The 23727-nt window shown below is 34.8% G+C and overlaps 1 protein-coding gene across 1 annotated transcript in view; it reads right to left on the reverse strand.

Annotated features, from left to right (window-relative positions):
* The window catches only part of LOC137248769 (uncharacterized), a 407561-nt gene extending 384177 nt beyond the window's left edge, over positions 1–23384 (reverse strand). Inside the window, exons 1-2 of the mRNA XM_067779675.1 lie at positions 22746–23384; positions 10931–11581 (exon numbers count right to left, since the gene is read on the reverse strand). Of these exons, the coding sequence (XP_067635776.1) occupies positions 10931–11400 (470 nt within the window). The 5' untranslated portion in view covers positions 11401–11581; positions 22746–23384. The remainder of the gene's footprint in view (positions 1–10930; positions 11582–22745) is intronic.
* Positions 23385–23727: the final 343 nt, after the last annotated feature.

Here is a 23727-nt window from a genome sequence, read left to right on the forward strand (position 1 = left end):
ATTTAGTTCACGTACATATCTGAACGCACTTTATCTTGGTATAAAAAATGAACGAAATCCGACTATGACCACGCCCAATTTTTCGATATCGAAAATTACGAAAAATGAAAAAAAATGCCATAATTCTATACCAAATACGAAAAAAGGGATGAAACATGGTAATTGGATCGGTTTATTGACGCGAAATATAACTTTAGAAAAAACTTTGTAAAATGGTTTTGACACCTACCATATTAACTAGAAGAAAATGAAAAAGTTCTGCAGGGCGAAATAAAAAACCCTTGAAATCTTGGCAGGTATTACATATATAAATAAATTAGCGGTATCCAACAGATGATGTTCTGGGTCACCCTGGTCCACATTTTGGTCGATATCTGGAAAACGCCATGCACATATACAACTACCACCACTCCCTTTTAAAACTCTCATTAATATCTTTAATTTGATACCAATACACATTCTAGAGTCACCCCTGGTCCACCTTTATGGCGATATCTCGAAAAGACGTCCACCTATAGAACTAAGCCCCACGCCCTTTTAAAATACTCATTAACACCTTTCATTTGCTACCCATATCGTACACACATATTCTAGAGTCACCCCTGGTCCACCTTTATGGCGATATCTCGAAAAGGCAACCACCTATACAACTACCACCACTCCCTTTTAAAACTCTCATTAATACCTTTAATTTGATACCAATACACATTCTAGAGTCACCCCTGGTCCACCTTTATGGCGATATCTCGAAAAGACGTCCACCTATAGAACTAAGCCCCACGCCCTTTTAAAATACTCATTAACACCTTTCATTTGCTACCCATATCGTACACACATATTCTAGAGTCACCCCTGGTCCACCTTTGTTGCGATACCTCAAAAAGGCGTCCACCTATAGAACTAAGCCCCACGCCCTTTTAAAATACTCATTAACACCTTTCATTTGCTACCCATATCGTACACATATATTCTAGAGTCACCCCTGGTCCACCTTTATGGCGATATCTCGAAAAGGCGTCCACCTATAGAACTAAGCCCCACGCCCTTTTAAATACTCATTAACACCTTTCATTTGCTACCCATATCGCACACACATATTCTAGAGTCACCCCTGGTCCACCTTTATGGCGATATCTCAAAAAGGCGAACACCTATACAACTACCACCACTCCCTTTTAAAACTCTCATTAATACCTTTAATTTGATATCAATACACATCCTAGAGTCACCCCTGGTCCACCTTTATGGCGATATCTCGAAAAGACGTCCACCTATAGAACTAAGCCCCACGCCCTTTTAAAATACTCATTAACACCTTTCATTTGCTACCCATATCGTACACACATATTCTAGAGTCACCCCTGGTCCACCTTTATGGCGATATCTCGAAAAGGCGTCCACCTATAGAACTAAGCCCCACGCCCTTTTAAAATACTCATTAACACCTTTCATTTGCTACCCATATCGTACACACATATTCTAGAGTCACCCCTGGTCCACCTTTATGGCGATATCTCGAAAAGGCGTCCACCTATAGAACTAAGCCCCACGCCCTTTTAAATACTCATTGACACCTTTCATTTGCTACCCATATCGCACACACATATTCTAGAGTCACCCCTGGTCCACCTTTATGGCGATATCTCAAAAAGGCGAACACCTATACAACTACCACCACTCCCTTTTAAAACTCTCATTAATACCTTTAACTTGATACCAATACACATTCTAGAGTCACCCCTGGTCCACCTTTATGGCGATATCTCGAAAAGACGTCCACCTATAGAACTAAGCCCCACGCCCTTTTAAAATACTCATTAACACCTTTCATTTGCTACCCATATCGTACATACATATTCTAGAGTCAACCCTGGTCCACCTTTATGGCGATATCTCGAAAAGGCGACCACCTATACAACTACCACCACGCGCTTTTAAAAATACTCATTAACACCTTTCATTTGATACCCATATCGTACAAACATAGTCTAAAGTCACCCCTGGTCCACCTTTATTGCGATACCTCGAAAAGACGTCCACGTATAGAACTAAGCCCCACGCCCTTTTAAAATACTCATTAACACCTTTCATTTGCTACCCATATCGTACACACATATTCTAGAGTCACCCCTGGTCCACCTTTATGGCGATATCTCGAAAAGGCAACCACCTATACAACTACCACCACTCCCTTTTAAAACTCTCATTAATACCTTTAATTTGATACCAATACAAATTCTAGAGTCACCCCTGGTCCACCTTTATGGCGATATCTCGAAAAGACGTCCACCTATAGAACTAAGCCACACGCCCTTTTAAAATACTCATTAACACCTTTCATTTGCTACCCATATCGTACACACATATTCTAGAGTCACCCCTGGTCCACCTTTATTGCGATACCTCGAAAAGGCGTCCACCTATAGAACTAAGGCCCACTCCCTTTTAAAATACTCATTAACACCTTTCGTTTGATACCCATATTGTACAAACGTATTCTAGAGTCACCCCTGGTCCACCTTTATGGCGATATCTCGAAAAGGCGACCACCTATACAACTACCACCACGCCCTTTTAAAAATACTCATTAACACCTTTCATTTGATACCCATATCGTACAAACGCATTCTAGAGTCAACCCTGATCCACCTTTATGGCTATATCCCTAAATGGCGTCCACCTATAGAACTATGGCCCACTCCCTCATAAAATACTCTATAGTGCCTTTCATTTGATAGACATGTCATACAAACACATTCCAGGGTTTCCCTCCGTTCATTTTTCCTACATGGTTATTTTCCCTTATGTTGTCACCATACCTCTCAACTGAGTATGTAATGTTCGGTTACACCCGAACTTAACCTTCCTTACTTGTTTCTAAGTGTTCTTGTCTTTTTTTCTTTTACTTTATTACATGTGTTCGATTTCTCTTGTAAAACTATGAGTAATGCTTGAGTAATCTGTCCTGGGGTGCTAATTTATATGCAAAAATAATTTTATAAAATTTATACATTTTATTTTATTTTTTTATATACATTTTAACATTTGTTATTGTTGCTAAACCATGCCACAGCCACTTGTTGGCAAATTAATTTATTGACTGGGTGTGTTGTTCTTAAATAATTTGTACATACAATAAGCAAACAATCAATGCCCATAATTTTATTTGCATACACTTTTAATCGAATTATGTGGTTGAAATTATATTTTATAAATTTTTTTTTTAGTAAAGAAATAAATTCACAGTAAAACAAGGCAAACGTGTACGGCATTTTGATGAGCAAAATGAATGGAAGAGTGTGTAATGTAATAAATGTGCGATGTGAAGTTTAATTAATGTTATACGTGCTACAACAACATTAACTTGTTATTGCAGCAATTTAATTTATAAATCTTAATTCAGCAACAAACAACAATAACAACCGATGAATCTGTTAATGAATGTAGTTTATGAGCGAAGAATTTTTGCTAAAAGCAATAATTTTGAGTTTTTGTAAGGGAACTTGCAAAACGTTTTTTGAATAAAAAACAGAAGAATTGTCGAAAAGCCGTCTCAACAAAAATTTGGTAATCTTTTTAATGCAGTTATTACAATTCAGATACCATAAAACGATATGTTAAGAAAATTCATAATCTTATGTTTATACTTAATTGTGTATAGGACCTTGCTGCAGAACACGCACGAAGGTTTTTATATGTGAGCATCCGCCCTCATCATTACGAAGAATCCGGCATACGTTTTAAATCATAACACTTCATGATTGAGTTCATATGAACCTACGCGTATCTATACATACGAGTTCAACCTAATTCGCAGTGCAGAAAAATGTCAAACCTAAAGAAATTTAGCATGGATTTAGATTAGCGGACATCTTACTGTACCAAATTATCAAGCAGAAGAAATAAGCTGATGGGATAACACTACCTAGTACTGAATTCGCCGTATCAACACAACTTCGCAACAAGATCAATACACAGAAAGTACAGATAAACCAAATCAGATCGGGAAACATTTAAAACTTGTTGGATAAAGTTAAAAATTTTTTTTTTTTTTTAATAATTTGTATGTCGTATTTCAATACAAATATCGCTTAGTATGGTTTTCCACCTTACCTTATTTTATATCTTGAATTTAATCATAACAGAGATTTTGTGTATATAGCTGACACCTTTCTAGTATTTGCTCTTACTTAGGTGTTACTTAATAAAATAAATGAATACTTTGCCGATCTACTTCCGAGGAGACTGAGGCCGAGCTTCGCTTTCAATTCACGTCCTTTGGCGGGACGAAGCCTGCATATTTTATGACAATTCCGAATGGCAGCTCTAAGGCAGATGAATCTGCACTTTGTAAAGTATTTTCTAAACCACTGCCGGCTACATACATATATGTATGTGAAATATCTCTTCGCTTCGAGCTGCTGGTTTTGTGTGTGGAATATTTTTCGTTGCCTTGTACATAAGTGTGGCTACTTGCTGTTTTTGCTGTTGTGATTATTTACTGACAGCATAGTGATGCTAATATTCGGCACAATAGCTAGTTAAGAATATACCGAACTTGATTTAGAACTACTAGTTTTATTTTTCTAAGCACTTTAGTTTCAAGAGCTGGTCTCTTGTGCTTTCTACATCGGCTTATAAACATTTATTTGTATATATTTTGCACAATACTGTAGTTATGCGAGTTAACTATAATTGTAGGGAGTTCGTAGGCGCCGATACATTTTGTTTCGTTTATATGAGTAATCAACAAACAAAATACGGAATTTTTAGGGCGTATCATAGTAGTCGTCTGACGTTTCTGTTTTTATCTTATGAGCAAATTTATTGCTATTTTATTTTTGGTAATCATATTTTGTACGTACATAGTTGAGTGTATACTTAGAGGAATATAAACAAAAACTATTTTTGTAAACATATTTAGCTGTAACGTATTTATGTAAATACCGAACATGATGTCATTAGTTCGCCTATTCGTTTTCTGAGCTTTCGTGAAATTAGTTGAATTTAATGCGATGTTTTTTTTGCTTCTATCAATATATTTCTGTGGTTTCCTTGATAGTAAGTAGCTCACATTTAATTGATCTATTTAAAAAAAAAAAAAACAAGTTGTATAAAATAAAAGCCCTTAACATTTTGTTGTCTTTAGACTTTCAATATATCTGTGACCCCAAAAGAAAGTAGTCAACAAATTAAGAGGAATGTTAGATTCCCGGCTAACACAGCGGGCTCAGATTGGACCTGCGGCTGTGAAGGCATCTGAAGAGGTATCGATGGTAAGCAAGTTGATGGTAAATATCGAAGGACCAGTATAAAGCAAAAGAAATCTGCTGATGGATACTACCCCATCCTCGTTATTGTACTGCTTCAAACTGTGGGCGACTAAACTTCAGAAGAAGAATCGCCGTTAGCTTCCAACGTCTGTACATCTAACAGCCGCTCTGAGAGTAGCGCCCAATTTCAGGACAAACAATACAAGTAGTTACTGGAACAATCACCATCGAACTATAAGCGCTGGAAAGAAAAAGGTTATGGGAAGCAAAAAAGAAAACGGCTAAATGTTCGCAAAGATAGGAGGGAAGATATGCTTAGGCTGTGGCGATGGTGAACGATGAGAAAATGAAGAACGGGGCAGAGGGACGGCAAAACTAATCACAGGTGTTGCTGCATGGAGAACCATATGCTTGGATGAGGTAAATTACTATGTAACCCAAATTCTCTCTGGGCATGGGTACTTCAAAAAATACATGTATAGCTAAAAAGGCCGAAGATTCGAAGCGCGTTCACGGCAGTGCAGAGGAGAACGATGCTGAACACGTCTTCTTCAAATGCTTGCGATTGAGTCAGAACCGACAAATGCTCGAGCAAAGAGTCGACGAAATCACTGTCGAGAATTTTACAGCAACAATTCTGAGTGGCACAGAAGAGTGGCCATAAAGCAGCTACTACATATAAACCAGACGTCGGCAAATAGTGGAACAATTGTGCACACTCAATTCACAGGTATTCATATTCTCTTCAGTTTAGGAATCACTGAGCATTTGGCGCAACAACATCGATTGTGTGCGCCGCTCCCTATATTGACGAATGCTGTCCATATGTATATTAAGAGTACATCTTAAAATATGTATTTAGGGGTTGTATATTCTGCACAAAAACGTATCTTAGGATGGACCATTAGTTTACAGAATAGAATTGGCAAAATTGAAAAAATAATATTAAATGCTTTTGTCTTCTTGCTTGCTAAGAAGCGAATGAACAACGCAAAACGATACATCAAATGATGTGCGCGATCATCGCGCTCTCACTAACATATCTGTATTTTCATTTTGCCGACGTCTGACCTAAATATACTGATTCATTCTTCCGTAAATTTTGCAAATTTTCCTCTTACCCTTCCAGCTTTTGCACTTTCCAAGTCTTACTCTTGCTTTTACTCCTAATATTATCCTTACCCTTAATCTTCTCCTCTTTTTCCTAGTTTGTCTCAAACCATTAGCGTTATTATTACTCTCATCTTATACCTTACTAAGGTAGTAAAAAGTAGCAAAACAGTAGTAGTAAAATACTACCAAAAATTTTCCCTCGATAGTAATTCAAAATTAATGACAGGATTATGAGGGTCGTCAAATATTTTGGTTTTACTGCGTCATAGGGCGACCCATTGTTATTGATAAGGGTTGCCAACTAATTTTAAAATATATTATTATACTCAGCGTGCTTTGTACACAGAGTATATTAGCTTTGATTGGATAACGGTTGGTTGTACAGGTATAAAGGAATCGAGATAGATATAGACTTCCATATATCAAAATCATCAGTATCGAAAAAAAATGTGACTGAGCCATGTCCGTCTGTGCGTTAACACGATAACTTGAGTAAATATTTAGATATCTTCACCAAATTTGGTACACGAGCTTATCTGTACCCAGAATAAATTGGTACTGAAATCGGATAATAACCACGCCCACTTTTTACATATATAACATTTTGAAAAACACAAGCCTGATTATTTAGTAAATAATACACCTAGAATGTTGAAATATGACGTGTGGACTGATATTGAGACTCTTGATAAAAAATGATGAAACAAATTTTTTTAAATGGGCGTGGCATCGTCCACTTGCGACAAAAACAATTTTACAAATATTATTAATCATAAATTAAAAATTGTTAAACCTATCGTATCAAAATTTTGGCAGAGAGGTTGCCTTTACTACAAGGAATGCTTTCAAGAAAAATTAACGAAATCGGTTAAGGACCACGTCCACTTTTATATAAAAGATTTTTAAAAGGGTCGTGGACGACTAACATAAGCTATATCTTTGCAAAGAAGAAAAGAAAAATATCAATGGTATTTCATTTTCCAAAGTGTATTTATAACAATCAATAGGAAAAACTTCAAATTTAAAAAAAATGGGCGTAGCACGACCCCTTTTATGACTAAGCAATTTTCTATGTTTCGGGAGCCATAACTCGAAGAAAAATTAACGGATCGTAATAAAATTTGGTACACAAATTTTTCCCTATAGCAGGAAATATTTCTAGGAAAAGAGACAGGATCGGTTAAAGACCACGGCAACTTAGATATAAAACAAGTTTGAAAGGGTGGTAGACTAGAATAATAAGCTATAACTTAGCAAAAATAGTTTTGAATCAATGATATTTCACTTATCAAGTTTTATTGTAAGAGGAAATGGGGAGAATTTTTTTTTTTTAAACGGGCGGTGCCACGTGTTATGTAGAAAAGTAATTTATCTGAAAAAATGTACAATTAAAGCTCACGCTGAGTATATAATGTTCGGTTACACCCGAATTTAGACACCTTTACTTGTTTTAATGAAATTTTGAAATGCATTACAGGCACTCTTTTAAGGGTTGCAACCTATACGGGATTTAATAATGATAAATTCCATCTCAACATGGATTTTAGCAGAAAGAATTTGCCATCGTAGCACTCTGTTAGCTAATCTTTCGACGTATGTTTGCGCGATGTTACTTTATTTATTAACAGCGGGGATATCAGTAGATTTGGCATAGACTTGTCGTTTTTTTTTGCAACTCAACCACAAAAGATTACAGCCTAGAGCTACTTTTGTTCATTATCAGTACTCTACTTAAGTCAATTTCCTTTGGCATTACTGTTTATTAAAATACAATTTACTCAGCACTTCAAATGCTGCTAAAATAATTGAAAAATTTTCATTTTTTGGTTTTTTGCCAAAAAAATTGTTATCGGATTTCCAATGGGGAGAAATAATAAGCTCATGGCAAGCATTCAGACAAAATAAATGCAACATTTTATAACATGTACGTTATAAATGTTTCCTTCTTTACGGCTGTTCGAAAAATACCTTCCACTGCATTCGAAATTTAATCTTTTTTGTCGTTTAAATATTTATACAATTAATGAACATATTCTGCATGCATCCTAAAAGCGCTAATTGCAGATTAAGAAAAAATAAAAAATAAAAAAATAAAAATTCTTGTAAACATATGAGTTGAACTGTTTGTTGAAGGCAAATAATTTGCAAGAATAAGACAGCTGGAAATATTTTCGCTGAAATCTGCATTTTTTTAACGTATCTTTTTTTAAATTTGTTGACTTAATGATGACACATATATGCATACATATGACAAAAACAAATATGCACATTAATATAAAAATAAATGCAAACTTTTATTACAGTGACAATTTGCTTTAAGTCTTTGCGCGGGTATTATTTTTTTTTTTTGTTTTTTGTTTTTTATTGATTCAGCTGAAGTAAGTGTTGCTGCATCATTCCAAAACAAATTATGTATAATTTTGTCGTTTGTTTACTTCGTTTGCATAAATGAATTGAGTTGTTTAAGAAAATTTGTTTTGACTTAAGTGTTGAAGTGGTACATTTTTGTTGTAATGCTAAAAAACTGGTTCTTAAAAAAATATATGCTTTTATGATAATAAATAACTAAAAGTTAAGGCTAAATACACCAGTTTTTTTTTTATTAATTTTAAACGAGTTTATGATTTTTTTTACTAACATAGCGTTGCCCTTTTTATACTCCGGACTTTGTTCTAATGTGGAGTCAAGTTTAGAAAAAATCGGCACGTGGTTTTATAACAATCCTTTACATCGTGTGCCTTCGGACCACTAAGCCAAACAACCAAAACATTTGCGATAATACAAAGCAAAAATTGGCACACCATGCTTTGAATTGCATTGACTTCGCCAAGGCGCTCACTTAAAGCCAACGGTACATCATTGCTGGCTGGCCAATTGTTGTCCATGCTCTGCTGTTGCTGAAGGTGGCTGTTTCGACAACGATTGTATTAATTTGCAGTAAAAAAGGCTTGATTATCAAGTATTCGTAACGTTTGATGAGTAAGCGAATTATTATCGTTAAGACATAGGTTTATTCCGGCTTGTTATCGCCGGTCCATCGGCCTCTTATTGACTTCTTATATCGGCATGTTTTCGACGAGTTTTAACTGAGAAGCATTTCATTGCAAAAATAAACTTAAAGTGTTTGCCAAATTACTGCCGAGGGGCGACCCCGCTTAGAAAAACTTTCTTCTAATTGAAAGAATTTATTTCTAAAATTTTCATGATTCTTTGTCAACCCAAGATCATTGGTGTGGTAGGCGGAGCACGCTACCACCCCACCACAGCGACACCCGTAGCAAATGCCAAAAACTTTTTTATAAACTAACGATTTTTCGATAATAAATAGATAACTTTACGGAAAATCAATAGTTTTTTGATAGAGTCACTTTATCATGGAACCTTCTATAAACAAATTTTGTACAAATAATCGATAACTTTTCGATATAAATTAATAATTATTATTAAGAATTCATGAGCTTAACACCATCTTATAATAATTGAATATTCAATCATTATGAAATTATTTTTTAAGCTCGAATAATTTAATAAATTTATATAATAATTTTTAAAAAATGTTCAATTATTATGTTTTTCTAAGAGAAACTGAAAAGAAAGAAACATTTACTTGCATATTGCGATGGTACGATTTTCAAAACTGCCACGAATTCATCGTCGGGCAATTTCGTAATATTATCAAAGGTTTCACTGAGATTCGAACCGCGAATCACCCAGTGAAACTGCAGTTGCTTTAACCACTAGGCTATCTTGCTTGTATTTGTCTCCTTGCTCAATTCAGTTTATCTTTTTTCTACACTAACAACACAACTTAGACATTCTTCCTCTATAAATTTGTGTGTATGTAGATTTGTTTTACTGACGATGAATTCGTGGCGGTATTCTTTTCTTTTCTTTTTTTCTTTTTCTTTCCTTTCCCTTTGTTTTCTTTTCCTTTCTTTTCGTTTCTTTTCTTTCCTTTTCTTTTTTTCTCTTTGCTTTTCTTATCTATTCTTTTATTTTATTTTCCTTGATTTCTTTTCTTTTCTTTTTTCTTTTCTTTGCTTTTCTTTTCTTTTCTTTCATTCCTTTCCTTTCTCTTCCTTTCCCCTCATTTCCTTACATTTTCCTTTCCTTTTTTTTTACTTTTTATCTTTGCTTCCGCTTCCTCTCATTTTCTTCCCTTTTTCCCTATGATTTACTTTCTTTTCCTTTTCTTACATTTCCATTCCTTCCTTTTCCTATCTTTTTCGCTTTTTCCTTGTCTCGATGTACTGTCAGACTTCGCTGATATCTACTTTACCACGTAGTAGGGACTAAACTTACGCTTACCTTCTGTTTTACTCCATACAGCATACCAATAGCACACACTATGGTTGCATTTACATTCTACATATATCCCCCATATTGCATGCCAATTACAAGGACTACGCTTACGCTTACCTTTAGCATTTTGCGCTTACATTCAGTATTCCCCAATACCACGAGCAATGATGTCCACGCACATTTTTAGAATCCCGCTCTCTTTCTTATCTGTGTAAATATAACTTAAAAGTATTTCCACTTACCATTTTGTATTATTCGGCCAATTATATTCGCCCACCGTATGCGTTGCAACCGAATAGCCAAAATATGTATCAGAATGTGGTCCATATTTAACGATCGGCAAACGATTCTCCAAATTGAAGGCATAACTTTGTGGAATGCTGTGTGAAATGCTTAGGCAAAGCAAGATCAAGAAACTTGCATATGAATAAAGTTGAAATAAGGCATTGTTGTTGCATTTTACTGACACTATTGTTTGTAAACTTTTGGCACTTTTGGTGTTGTTGTTGCTGTTGTTTTTGTGTAAAAGCGCAGATATGCTGCATGCAGCAATTGGCGGTTGTTTAATATTATAATCATTCATTTTGTAATCTTGCTGTTGTTTATCACAATGTGGGAAATGTTTCATACATGTTTTTTCCAACCACTTAAGGCACTTAATTAAATTTAAAATTTCACTTCTTTTATACACTTCTGAGATTTTTTTATTCATCTTTGTAGGCAATTTTCGTTTGATTTTTCTGATGTGGATCGCATAGTACTTTTCTTAATTCTTTATTAGTATTTTTAGTCTCATATGCTTTAGTATATTTATTTGCGTTTAAGAATTTATTGAACAGTGACTACATTTTTATGTACACCTGTTTTATGAATTCGAGTTTGTTTTAGTAAATCTAAGGAAACAATTCTATAGAACATGTTATTTTTGAAATTTTCCGATCTTTCACAGTGAATATTTTTTCTTTTGTCAAATTTTTTCGCTCTATTGCTGAGACGATTTAGTGTGGTTACTGCCTAAGGTTTTTTTTTCAAACTTTTTTTTTCGTGTACTCTGTTTGAAATAACGTAATGTAAGCTCAACATTAAAATGTGAGTCTAAAAATTCATCGAAAAAAAACCAGTACAAACAATGTAAAGAATCATCAGAAAAGAAAACTGTATAATAACCACCAACAGTAGATAATCAAAATAGTAACAGCAGCAAAAGTAAAACAAGTAAGGAAAACTAAGTTCGGGTGTAACCCGAGCACCTGAGAGCTTTGGAGACAAAACAAGGGAAAATATAATGGTATTAAAGAGTATTTTAAAAAGGAGTGGGCCATAGTTCTTTAGTTTCTTTTCGAGATATCGCCATAAAGGTGGACCACTGGTGACACTAGAATGTGTTTGTACGATATGGGTATCAAATTAGAGGTATTAGTGAGAGTTTTAAAAGGGAGTGGCCCTTAGCTGTATATGTGAAGGCGTTTTCGAGATATCGACCAAAATGTGGACCAGGGTGACCCAGAACATCATCTGTCGGGTACCGCTTATTTATTTATATATGTAATACCACGAACAGTATTCCTGTAATGATTCCAAGGGCTTTGGTTTTCGCTCCGCAGGATTTTTGCATTTTCTTCTACTTAATATGGTCGGTGTCATACTCATTTCACAAAGTTTTACCCAAACTTATATTTTGCATCAAAAAACCAATCCAATCACCATGTTCCATCCCTTTTTCGTATTTAGTATAAAATTATGGTATTCATTTTTCGAAATATTCGATATAGCAAAAGTGGGCGTGGTCATAGTCGGATTTCTCCCATTTCTAATACCAAGATAAAGTGAGTTTAGATAAGTACGTGAACTAAGTTTAGTAAAGATATATCAATTTTTGCTCAAGTTATCGTGTTAACGGCCGAGCGAGAGGACAAACGGTCGACTGAATATAAAAACTGGGCGTGGCTTCAACCGATTTCGCCCATTTTCACAGGAAACCAGTTATCGGTATAGAAGCTATGCCCTCACCAAAATTTCGTAAGGAATGGTAAATTTTTGTTCGTTTGTCCTAGACAAATGAAATGAAAAATGGCGGAGCCACACCCATTTCGAAATTTAATTTTATTTTCGTATTGTGTTACACCATATCATTACTGGAGTTAAATATTGACATAATTTACTTATATACTGTAAAGATATTAAATTTTTTGTTAAAATTTGACTTTTAAAATTTTTTTTTAAAAAGTGGGCGTGTTCGTCATTCGGTTTTGCTAATTTTTATTAGGCATACATATAGTAATAGGAGTAACGTGCGTGCCAAATTTCATCATCATATCTTCAACGACTGGCAAATTACAACTTGCAAAACTTTTAAATTACCTTCTTTTAAAAGTAGGCGGTGCCACCCCCATTGTCCAAAATTTTACTAAGTTTGTATTCTGCGTCATAAGATCAACCCACCTACAAAGTTTAATCGCTTTAACCGTCTGTGGTAATGAATTATCGCACTTTTTCGGTTTTTCGAAATTTTTGATATCGTAAAAGTGGGCGTGGTTATAGTCCGACTTCGTTCATTTTAAATAACAATCTGAAATGGGTGCCCAGGAACTCACATACCTAATTTCATTAAGATACCTCAAAATTAACTCAAGTTATCGTGTTCACGGACAGACGGATGGGCGGACATGGCTAAATGAATTTCTTTTTTCGCGCAGATCATTTTGATATATAAAATTTTATATTTATTTCGGTTAGTTTATGCCTTTGCGGGTTACCACGGGCCCTATCTGGCTTTCTCATTCGTTATAAGGGCTTTTTAGTTCATATCGTGTACTAGCAGACCTGGCAGACGTTGTTCTGCTCTAGGTTTGGTCTATCTGTATAAATTTTAAGACGTTTTTTTTCGACTTACTCTGCCCCCCTCCTCTTCACTTTTTCTTAATCCTTTTATTCACTCCTCCCTCTGCATTTCTACTTCTGCGTCTCTGGTTCCCTCAACATCTTTTCCCTGACTTCATTTTCGCTTCATCTATCCCTATCTCTATATCTTCGTCTCACTCTACCTCTTTCTGAGTTTCTCCCCTCTTTTATCTGCTCTCTAGTTCTTCTTATTCTTCTCCACCCCTTATTGCCAGTCCCAGAGGGTGGTAGTATTTTGTTCCGGTCCCATTCCGAGTCCAAGTCCCAGTCCCAGTCTCAGTCCCAGTCCTAACTCAGTCCTAATCCCAGTCCCAGTCTATCCCTGGTTTACTCTGTGTTAGCAGCGCTATTATCATATAGAGTATTCAGATTGGATGTGGTTGAATGAGGCAGTCTTATAGTATGCATAACATCAAAAGTTAAAATTTTTGACTTAGCCCCTTTTAGATCAAAGTTTGTGTTACATGTTTAACATTAGCGGGCATCAAATAAATAAAGCACCTACAAACAAATACAAAAAGATGCTTAAATAAACCGGCCAGCAGTCACGTTGTGAGCGTTTTTCGACACTTTTCCCCGCTGTTAAGATGTTATTTAGGTTGTTTTTTTTATACTCAGCGTGATTTGCACACACAGTATATTAACTTTGATAACATAACGGTTGTTGGTAACGGCATAAACTATTCGATATAAATAAAGACTTCCATATATCAAAATGCTCAGAATGAAAACTGGAATTGATTAAGTCATGTCCGTCCGTCTGTCTGTGCACACGATAACTTGAGTAAATATTGAATATTGAAATTAAGTATATTGGTTCCTTGGCACTAATCTCCCATCGCTATTTTAAATGGGCGAAATCTAATGATAACCACGCCTACTTTTAATATATATAACATTTTGTAAAACACAAAAAAACCTGATTATTTAAAAATTTTGGAAACAAAATTTTAAATGGGAGTGGCACCGCCCACTTGTGATCAGATCAATTTTACAAATATTATTAATCATAAATCATTGCACCAATCATAACAAAATTCGGCAAAGATGGTGCTTTTACTATAAGGAATGCTGGAAAAAAATTAACGAAATCGGTTAAGAACCACGCCCACTTTTACAAAAAAGATTTCTAAAAGGGTCGTGGACGAATAAAATAAGCTATATTTTTGCAAGAAATTATATAATGCAATTATATTTATTTGCCCAAGTAGAATTATAACAAGAAATAGGAAAACATTTTTGAAAATCGGCGTTGGACCGCACCTTTTATGACAAAGCCATTTTCTATATTACGGAAGCCATAACTCGAAGAAGAATTACCGGATCATAATAGATTACGTGGTTCCAGGGGGGAGGAACTGGAGGAAATCCTCCCCCCCGCCCCCCTTCCTAGAGCTTTGTAACACGTATTTTCATTATTTTCGACTGTGAAAAATTATGAGAGATATTTCGAATTAAAAAATATTTTCATTTCTCTTAAAAATCTTAAAATATTAATTTATCCAAAAGTGTGCAGAATTTCAATGTAGTTTCAAATTGAGGCTGTGAGGCTAGAAGCTAAATAAATAAAGTTTTCTGAAAATAGGACCACATCGCCTTGTTTTATGATTTTATTTTTTTCAACATTTGCATCATGTACAGAGTAAATATTGACTGTAATAAAATATATAATACTAATATACATAGTAGTTTCTTATCACAAAACGGATTTTTAATAATTTTTAATTTTTCCTGCTTGGTCTATTATTTTACGTTATCTAATATATAAAATTCACCTGTCACGGTTTTAGAGGCTTAACTCCTCCGAAACGGCTGAACCGATTCTCATGAAATATTGTGAGCATATTGGGTAGGTCTGAGAATCGGCCAACGTCAAGCTTTTTTTGCGCTACGTGCTTCGGGTCTTGAGATCAAAACGTGGACCCGGGTACCCCTAGAATGTGTTTATACAATATGGATATCAAATGAAAGCTGCTGATGAGTGCTATAGTGCAGGATAATCTTCATATAACTGGGAGGCTAGGGTCTCGAGATATGGCCCAAAACGTGGACCCGGATACACCTAGACTGTGTGTGTTATGGATATCAAATGAAAGCTGTTGCTGAGAGCTCTAAAGTTCATTGTGATATTCGATCTAGTCGCATCAACCTGGCAAAACTGATAAAGACAAGAATTAATAATACCCACATACCTACTTACATACGTCCTATTCGATTTGCCTGAAATTTCGTATATATATTTGCCTATATTAGTATTTACGATCCTTTTTTCCGGGAAGTATACCAGAGGCGGACTGGGACTGGGAATAGGACTAGGGCTGGGACTGAGACTGAGACTCGGAGTGGGACTAGGGCTGAGACTCGGAATTGGACAGGAACAAAATACATACCACCCTCCGGAACTGCAAATAAGAGATGAAGAAGGAGGAGAAAAGAGAGAAGGAGACTGAGAAAGAGATAGAATGAGACGAGGATGGAGATGAAGTGAAAAAGACGGAGGATAACAGGGGGACAGTGAATAAAAAGATTAGGAAAAAGTGTGGAGAGTAGGGCAGAGTTAGACGGAAAAAGCTTATTAAAATGTATGCCGATAGGCCAAATTTAGGCAGAACAACGTCTGCCGGGTCTGCTAGTCACTATATATATTTAAAAAAAATATATTCCTCAATAGGACTAGAAAACTGACTTATTTTGTTTTAGGATTAGTGTTTAAGTGACTTAAAATATGAACATTTTTCCTTCGTTGGTTTCATTAGCCATTGAGTGTGCTTGTAATTCTCAACTGGTTAATGAAATATTCTAAAGACATACCCTGCAAAAATCGTTGGATCATGTGATCCACTGGAGTATTACCATTATACTCCACTGTAATGCAGCAATGGACCAACTCATGTTTCTTCACGAACATATTGAAAGCCGATCATTGCTCGTTTTTAACGATTGTCATCACTACACGATGTTTATTGGACTGTGGGTACTCCACGGATTACTCTGATGTAATGCGGAGCTGGAGTATATGGTCCAGTCCTAGGACATCGCAATGTTAATTGGAGCATATTTTTTGTATGAATTGTGGTTAATTTTGGAGCACTCGGTTGGCCCATATCGAGTACTCCATACATGCATGCATGGAGTACTCGCGATTTTTGCAGGGTACTTTAAATTTTGTATCCCAAAGCGGGGTTTTTCAAAGCAAAACAAGGTGGCTCAACCCGCAGCCAATACCTTGGAGCCCCCAGTGCTCGCTCCCAATGAATAAATACAAGGTGTAACAGGTGCATAGCGACCTCCCTCTCTAAAAATAATAACATAACATACAGTCCACAAAAATAACAAATAATATAATAACAAAAAAACTATTCGCCCGTCGAATCAACAAAGTTTAATTTATCTGAATTACGGTGCGTATATAATGTTCGGTTACATCAGAATTTAGAGACCCTTACTTGTTTTTTTTTTTTAATTTTTTCACAGAAAAAATGCCATACTTTTATTTTATCTATTTTTTATTTTTCTTATTGCTACGCTTAAGCCGCTCAAAGAAATTTCTTACGCTTTTATTTTCTCTTTTACTTTTAACCTTTTATTCACATTATTTTTCCCTCTTCTTATATTTTCATATTCTCTTTCGTTGGACATTTTAAATTGCTGTTTTCATCGAAAACAAGTCAGCTCAGTCAGTCACAGTATCTATATTCTTAAGCTTAAAGTTTCTACATCCATACATATATCTATATACATATTTATGTACAAAACTCGGCTTAGCTTTTATTGGTGTAAGTTTGATTTGACTTTTGAAATTGTTATTGCAATGCGGTAACAATTACGTTGACCGTGACTTACGCAAATTGTGCACATTTCTCAGATACAAAAATACTTTGTTGTATGATATTCAATAGAATTATCGCATATTAAACTACAACGCCATATTTTTTGTAAACAAACTACAATTTACAAAAGGTACAAAAACACTAAAAATCGCCAACAAATAGGTAAATGTCTTTAATCTCTAACGAATAGTTTTGCGCCACTCTAATACCACTTTATTTGCATAAGACACGCTGGCATTTATGTGTGCATGTGATGTGTGTTTATTTATGCATGCATGTGTTGTTGTAGAGTTCTACCTGACCACATTTGTGTATATATATTTGTAGTTGAGCTAGGTTGGAATCTCACTTTTATCGCCTAGCCAAGATTACTTAAGAGCTAAGCTGTCTTATTGTTGTTGTTAAAATGCTGCTAAGTAGAGATTGTGCTCTATGCTGAACTAGTAGTACTCGAGAGCAAATTCAAGACGTGTTCAAATACACTTGCATGCTGGTTTCATTAGCTGTAGATACTAAATATATATGTACATTAGGGTGGCCATTACTCTCGAAATAAAAAAAATAGTGCAACTCAGAGAAAAATTGTATTTTATATTAACCATATCGTCAGCTGAGTGCAAATCGGCAAATCTCGTGAAACGGAGAAGTCTCTGTATCAGAAATTGTTTCAAATAAAGCCTGTCGCCACTAATTGTATAATCAAAACTGCGACATTCTTAAAAAAAATTTAACTCGTTGCTGGTTGTAAGATGGCAGAGTAAATACACAGGTAAATCATCACTTTTAAATGCTATCTACAATGTTCTCCCAAAAGAAGTTATTGCAAATCGCAAAGCAAACGCAAAACTCACAGACGCTTGCAGTAACAAAAGGGACGAGATAGCGGCAGAGATGGTATCACAAAGGTTTGGAGATGTATATAAGCGAGGCACACAACTCTTTCTATCTCCCAAAGAAAATTTAAGAATTAACTGTTAAGCCAACCTACTATATGTATATACATTTACCCACTGTCATTAGTCAGTATTCCAACTCTTCTCAATCTTAAATAATCTTGTTGGTTGAGATATTGAATTCATACCTCGACGATGAAAAAATACTAACAAGCTCCTTCCGCAAAATCTGTAAGGATGAAGCGGGTATTTCACACGACTGTTGATTCTGATTACCTACATGACTCGGTTTTTTTTATCAAACCAAGGGATTAAATTTGCTCTTAGATCTGTTTGATTCTACAAATATATTTCCAGTGCAGCTCTTTGAAGCTGGAGTCCTCCATATACTCAAACTCCGCGTACATAATACCATACCAAGGGTTTGTCTCAGCCCACTAGGTAGAACCAAACTCCCGCTATTGTTTGCTCAAGCGGCGCCACCAACCTCCACGGCGGCCTTTTAATAGCTACATTTTCCGCAGAATGAACAGGAACAATGCCGAGCAGCAAACATTGAGCTTTTTTCAACGGTTTTATTTAGCTTGACTTGACAGGGTGGACGGTCGGCCGACGAATTTTGTAATTGAAATTTGAGTAACTTCCTGATAAGCTACAAGCTTGAAACTTGGAATATAGTTCAGAACCCGACGACAATGCAATAATAAGAAAAGAAAACTCCGATAGGTGGCGCATGGATCGAAATATATAAAAAAATCGTATGCGTGGTCCGATTTGGTTCATATTTGGAACACATAATACATACAAGAATATAAAGCGACATATAAAAAAATCACCGCTAGGTGTCGCAAGGATCGATGTGTTAAAAAAAATCGTACTTGTGGTCCGATTTGGTCCATATTTGAATACATGAATAGAAAGCGACCTATGATATCCGATTTGGCTCGTATTTGGAACAAATATTACATACAGTCCGGTAAAAATGACATCAAAATATTTTGGAGTTCGAGGAGGGACAAGCATACGTGGCGCAGAGTCGAGTAAAGTTTTTGTAAGGGTTACGTATTGAGGACATAGATTGTAACAAATTGTCAGGAAAGAGTCCTTGTAATAATGAGTCACTAAAGGAACTACATAGAATGAGAAATAATAGGTAATTAAATAAATACTAAAAACTTGAAAATAAAATAATTAAAAACAATGTTTTAAGTTAAACGGTTTAATTGAAAACAATACTTGCATGAAATAATAATAATACTAAAAGCTAGAAAATAATTAGGTGGGTCCTAGGTACTAGTCATCACACTGCTCATCAATCTAGGGCGTTGGTCAGACAATTAAATAAAAGCGTTGCTATTGATAGTCATATATAAGACCAACTGAACCTTAATAAGGTTATGCTACGCCTCACATTTTTAGAAATTTCACCAAACGCTTTTATTTAAATGTCTGATCAACACCTTAGATTGATGAGGAGTGTAATGGCAGTACCTAGGACCTACCTAATTATTTTCTAGCTTTTAGTATTATTATTACTGTGTTGCTTTCAGTAAAACCGTTTAACTTAAAAAAAAATTTTTTAATTATTTTTTTCTAACATAAGTACGCACGTTAAGCAAGACCTTCAGAACAAACCGGATCATAACACCGTGCAGAATAATCTATTTAAGCTGACATCGGCCACAGGGATAACTCTCCCCGATACATATGACAAGTTTTTCCTCACAATTATAAACATAAACAAACCTGTTTCCTGCGAACGGAATGGCTATCGCACGACGTTTGTGCATTACTCAGGATGGAAATCAAATAACTCTGGGATACTATTGCATTTGCAGAACATGCCTGGTAAGGTCTTTTTGAGTGTTGTTATAACGTACGATTGTAATATCTTCACTAAAAAGGATCTGTATTTTTAACAAGACCCTTGTGAAAAAAAACTTTCGTTGGGGATTTTTTTAATTTTTATTACACCAAACTTCGAGTAAATAAAAAAACTTCGAGGAAAAAAAATAACTTTCTGAAAAAGGTTGGTTCGAGAAAATAAAACCACCTCCAGCTACTCGACTTATTAGCTAGCAAATGTAACGAACGCACCAAGGGACTGACTTGGTATCTACGAGACGTTTGATAAATGTTTTTTATATCTCACCGCAGTTACCCTATTTTTCTTACTCGAGTTGCAGTTTCAATTGTTTTCAACTATCTATCAATGCCACCGATTTAAAAAATAACGGACACCGTAATGTGCACACAAACACATTTTTGTCAGCGGCTTTAGTTGTGCAGCAATGTTGAACAGTTAACCTTGGCAAACAGTCGTAGAAACAAACCAATCTATGCACGTAGGTTTGTGTGTTTGGGTTAGCGGCGCAACAGGTAGTATCGCTGTTTAAATCACACTTTGCTCACTTTTTTGTTTTTCGTTATTCATGCCGCATTTTTACTAAATATTTTTTTTCCTTTGCCTTTCATTGCTTTAACGTTAATGGTTGTGTAGGTGTGTGCGCACATGTTTCACACTATGACTTTACGTTTTGCATAAATTTACTTCTTACAGTTTGTAAATTTAGTCAAGTCTTTGAAGAGGTTTTTTATTTATTAAGCAATTCTTAATTCGCAGACTTTGTTTGCGTTAATTAATTAAATTGAAATTTTTTGTAGTGTTTTATTTATAAACATAATTCACTGAATTATATAGTTTGAGCTATGTTTAATCGGATAATCAGTTGTTTTCAAATTAAATAAATTGCTTGAGATTTATTTAGCTATTCTTGTTTATTTTTAAGTTGTGAATTACTTGGATTTAATTTAGTTTAATTTCATTTCATCCTTTTAGGTTTTAATCTTATATTTTGCGAGTTCAATTCACGCTGTTTTATATCACTTAATATGGTTTTAATTTATTTTATTTGGATTACAATAAAAATAATTTTATTAATTTGGCATATTTGTTTCAATAAAATAATTAAATTTGATTAAGGCTTTAGAATAATTATTATTCTATTTGAATTCAACTTTCTTAACTTTTATTTTATTTTATTAATTTTTTTTTTCAATTTAGGTTTTAATTTACCTGCCATAATCTTAATTTAATTCAAATACACTTAAGATTAAGTCTGCTTAAATTTCTTTAGGGTAAATTGATTTTATTCATTTTATTTGTTATATTATTTGAGTAGTTTAATTAAGCTTACTGATATTGAAAAACTCGAATAAGAGTTTATTTTCTCCTATACCTTTTTTTATTGAGCTTTCTTATTTTATCTTATCATATTTTCATTAATATCAACCAATATTTTGAATTTCTCTTGACCATTTCATTTTATTACTGATTGTATATTCTTATAGAGCGCGTTCCATATTTATAAGATCTGCAATAGTTAACAATAATCGCGTGATAAAGCCGATAAAACAAACTAATATGAGAAACAGTCTTGACGTCATAAATATATTTAGGTTTAAGCCCAGCGCTGGTTGAGTTGACCCGAGGGCCAACGGTATAAGAATACACTGCCAGTTGAGTTTCAAAAGTCTCGTTTATTCCGTTCAACCGCTTTTGTAACATTTGCCCCCGTTTAGAAAACTATACCGACTGCTGAGGGGAATATTACCCTGTTTCGGCTGGAAACGCCCTATAGAGTTTGTTTGAAGAACCTTCTACTTACAAAAACAGTCCATCTCATGCTTTTATTGAATAAAGCCCTATTTCAAAATCCGGTCCAAGAAAGCTCTATATCAAAATGTGCTTTAACAACGACCTGTATCAAGATCACCTCAGTACATATTGAAATAATATATATATAAATTATGAGATAGGCCGTTTTCCAACTGCCTGCTGAGGTAGAGTGATATTTCAGATAAAGTCTCCCCTACTCCTTCCTGTATGTTATGTTAGGTGTAAAAATACCAGGTGGATGAATAGAAGTTAGTTTAAGACTTGCTAAGCTAGGCCTAAGTGGCCTATGTATGTTCTGAAGTCCTGATTGAAAAATATAACGTTTCACAAAGTAATAAATTTCCTTTATAACTGCAGTCACTTGTGTATTTGACTAACTCCTTTTGGTTTGCTGAGTATGAGTATTTTATGGCTGACCTTGTATTTATGAAACAGACTTTATTTAGGCACCCACTAGTATATCACCGATTGCCGGTTGAATAATTGAACCGCGTTTCTTATCAGATTTAGGTCTGATAGGGATAGATCATTTCACTAAAAGCACAAAACAGGAAGGGGTAGGTATAGCTAATAAATTTACAAACAAGGTGAAGTATATGAACTACACTAACACAAATACAAGAGCCCGAGTATGACTTGAATGCACTATTTATTTATTTTTTATTTTGTGGAATCACATTCTCTACGTTTATAATTTAATTATATTATATACATACACAAATATTTATAATCACTTGTAGGTTTGTAGGCATACCCACTATATATACATATGTATCTATATTGAACTCTTATCGGTGTCAGCATTGATAGCTCCGCCGTACGAGCGTGCATAATAATGCTACGTACACGCTCACAAAATTGTAAACAAAACACTAATACAACTGCAGCAAAATAAGTTTTTTTTTTTCGTTACGACACTCACTTCCAATCAACTTGAGTACATTTTGTATATGTGCGATTACACCTGAATATTTATTTGGAATTTGTCTAAACAATATTTTAATCTAAATATTACGCAGCAGCGCTGGTGATTCACTTCTCAAATTGTTGTTAATAGATTCGTAAAACTTTGTTAACTTCGAACACTTAGTAATTAATTCGCATTCGATTTTATTTTTATTTTTTCATATTATTCATATATTTAATTAAGCACTATTTTCGGTGTTGAAAAATGCAAATTATTTAAACAGTAATATATTCAGTTTTGAAATAATTCGAAATTCGTTATCACTCGTTTTGTTTACGGACGTTGCAAAAACCATACCATTTTCTCTATTAACACGAATATTCTCTACAAACATAAAAAAATATGCTTGTGTTAAGTTCAATACTGTATCTTTTTAACTTTTTATTTTATCGTATGAAAATGGCTGAACGCGCGAAAAACACTTCCTTCCCGGCGTATAGTAAAATAATATCTGTCAGATACAAACAGTTTTGTTTTGTTAGAAGCGGCAAATTTTACAGATAGACAAGTTGTATGTTGCGTGCAACGTGTTCGAATGCTAGTGATGCAAAGTTCGCTTTTGTTTGTATCTTCGTGTTGTACCGAATTGAGGTATTAGTTGTATCGTATTTACAATTAAGTTTTTCATATAGTAGTTGCGTTCATCAAAACAAAACTTATACGGCTGTGCAAAATGACATTGCGCAACACCATCAGCTCAGTCAGAATTGGTAAGGACCTCTCCGAGCCGTTCGAAACTAAACAAGATTTCAGACAGAGTGAACCCCTA

The sequence above is a fragment of the Eurosta solidaginis genome, chromosome 4, assembly GCF_040869045.1.
Source record: "Eurosta solidaginis isolate ZX-2024a chromosome 4, ASM4086904v1, whole genome shotgun sequence".
Classification (NCBI taxonomy): Eukaryota; Metazoa; Arthropoda; class Insecta; order Diptera; family Tephritidae; genus Eurosta; species Eurosta solidaginis.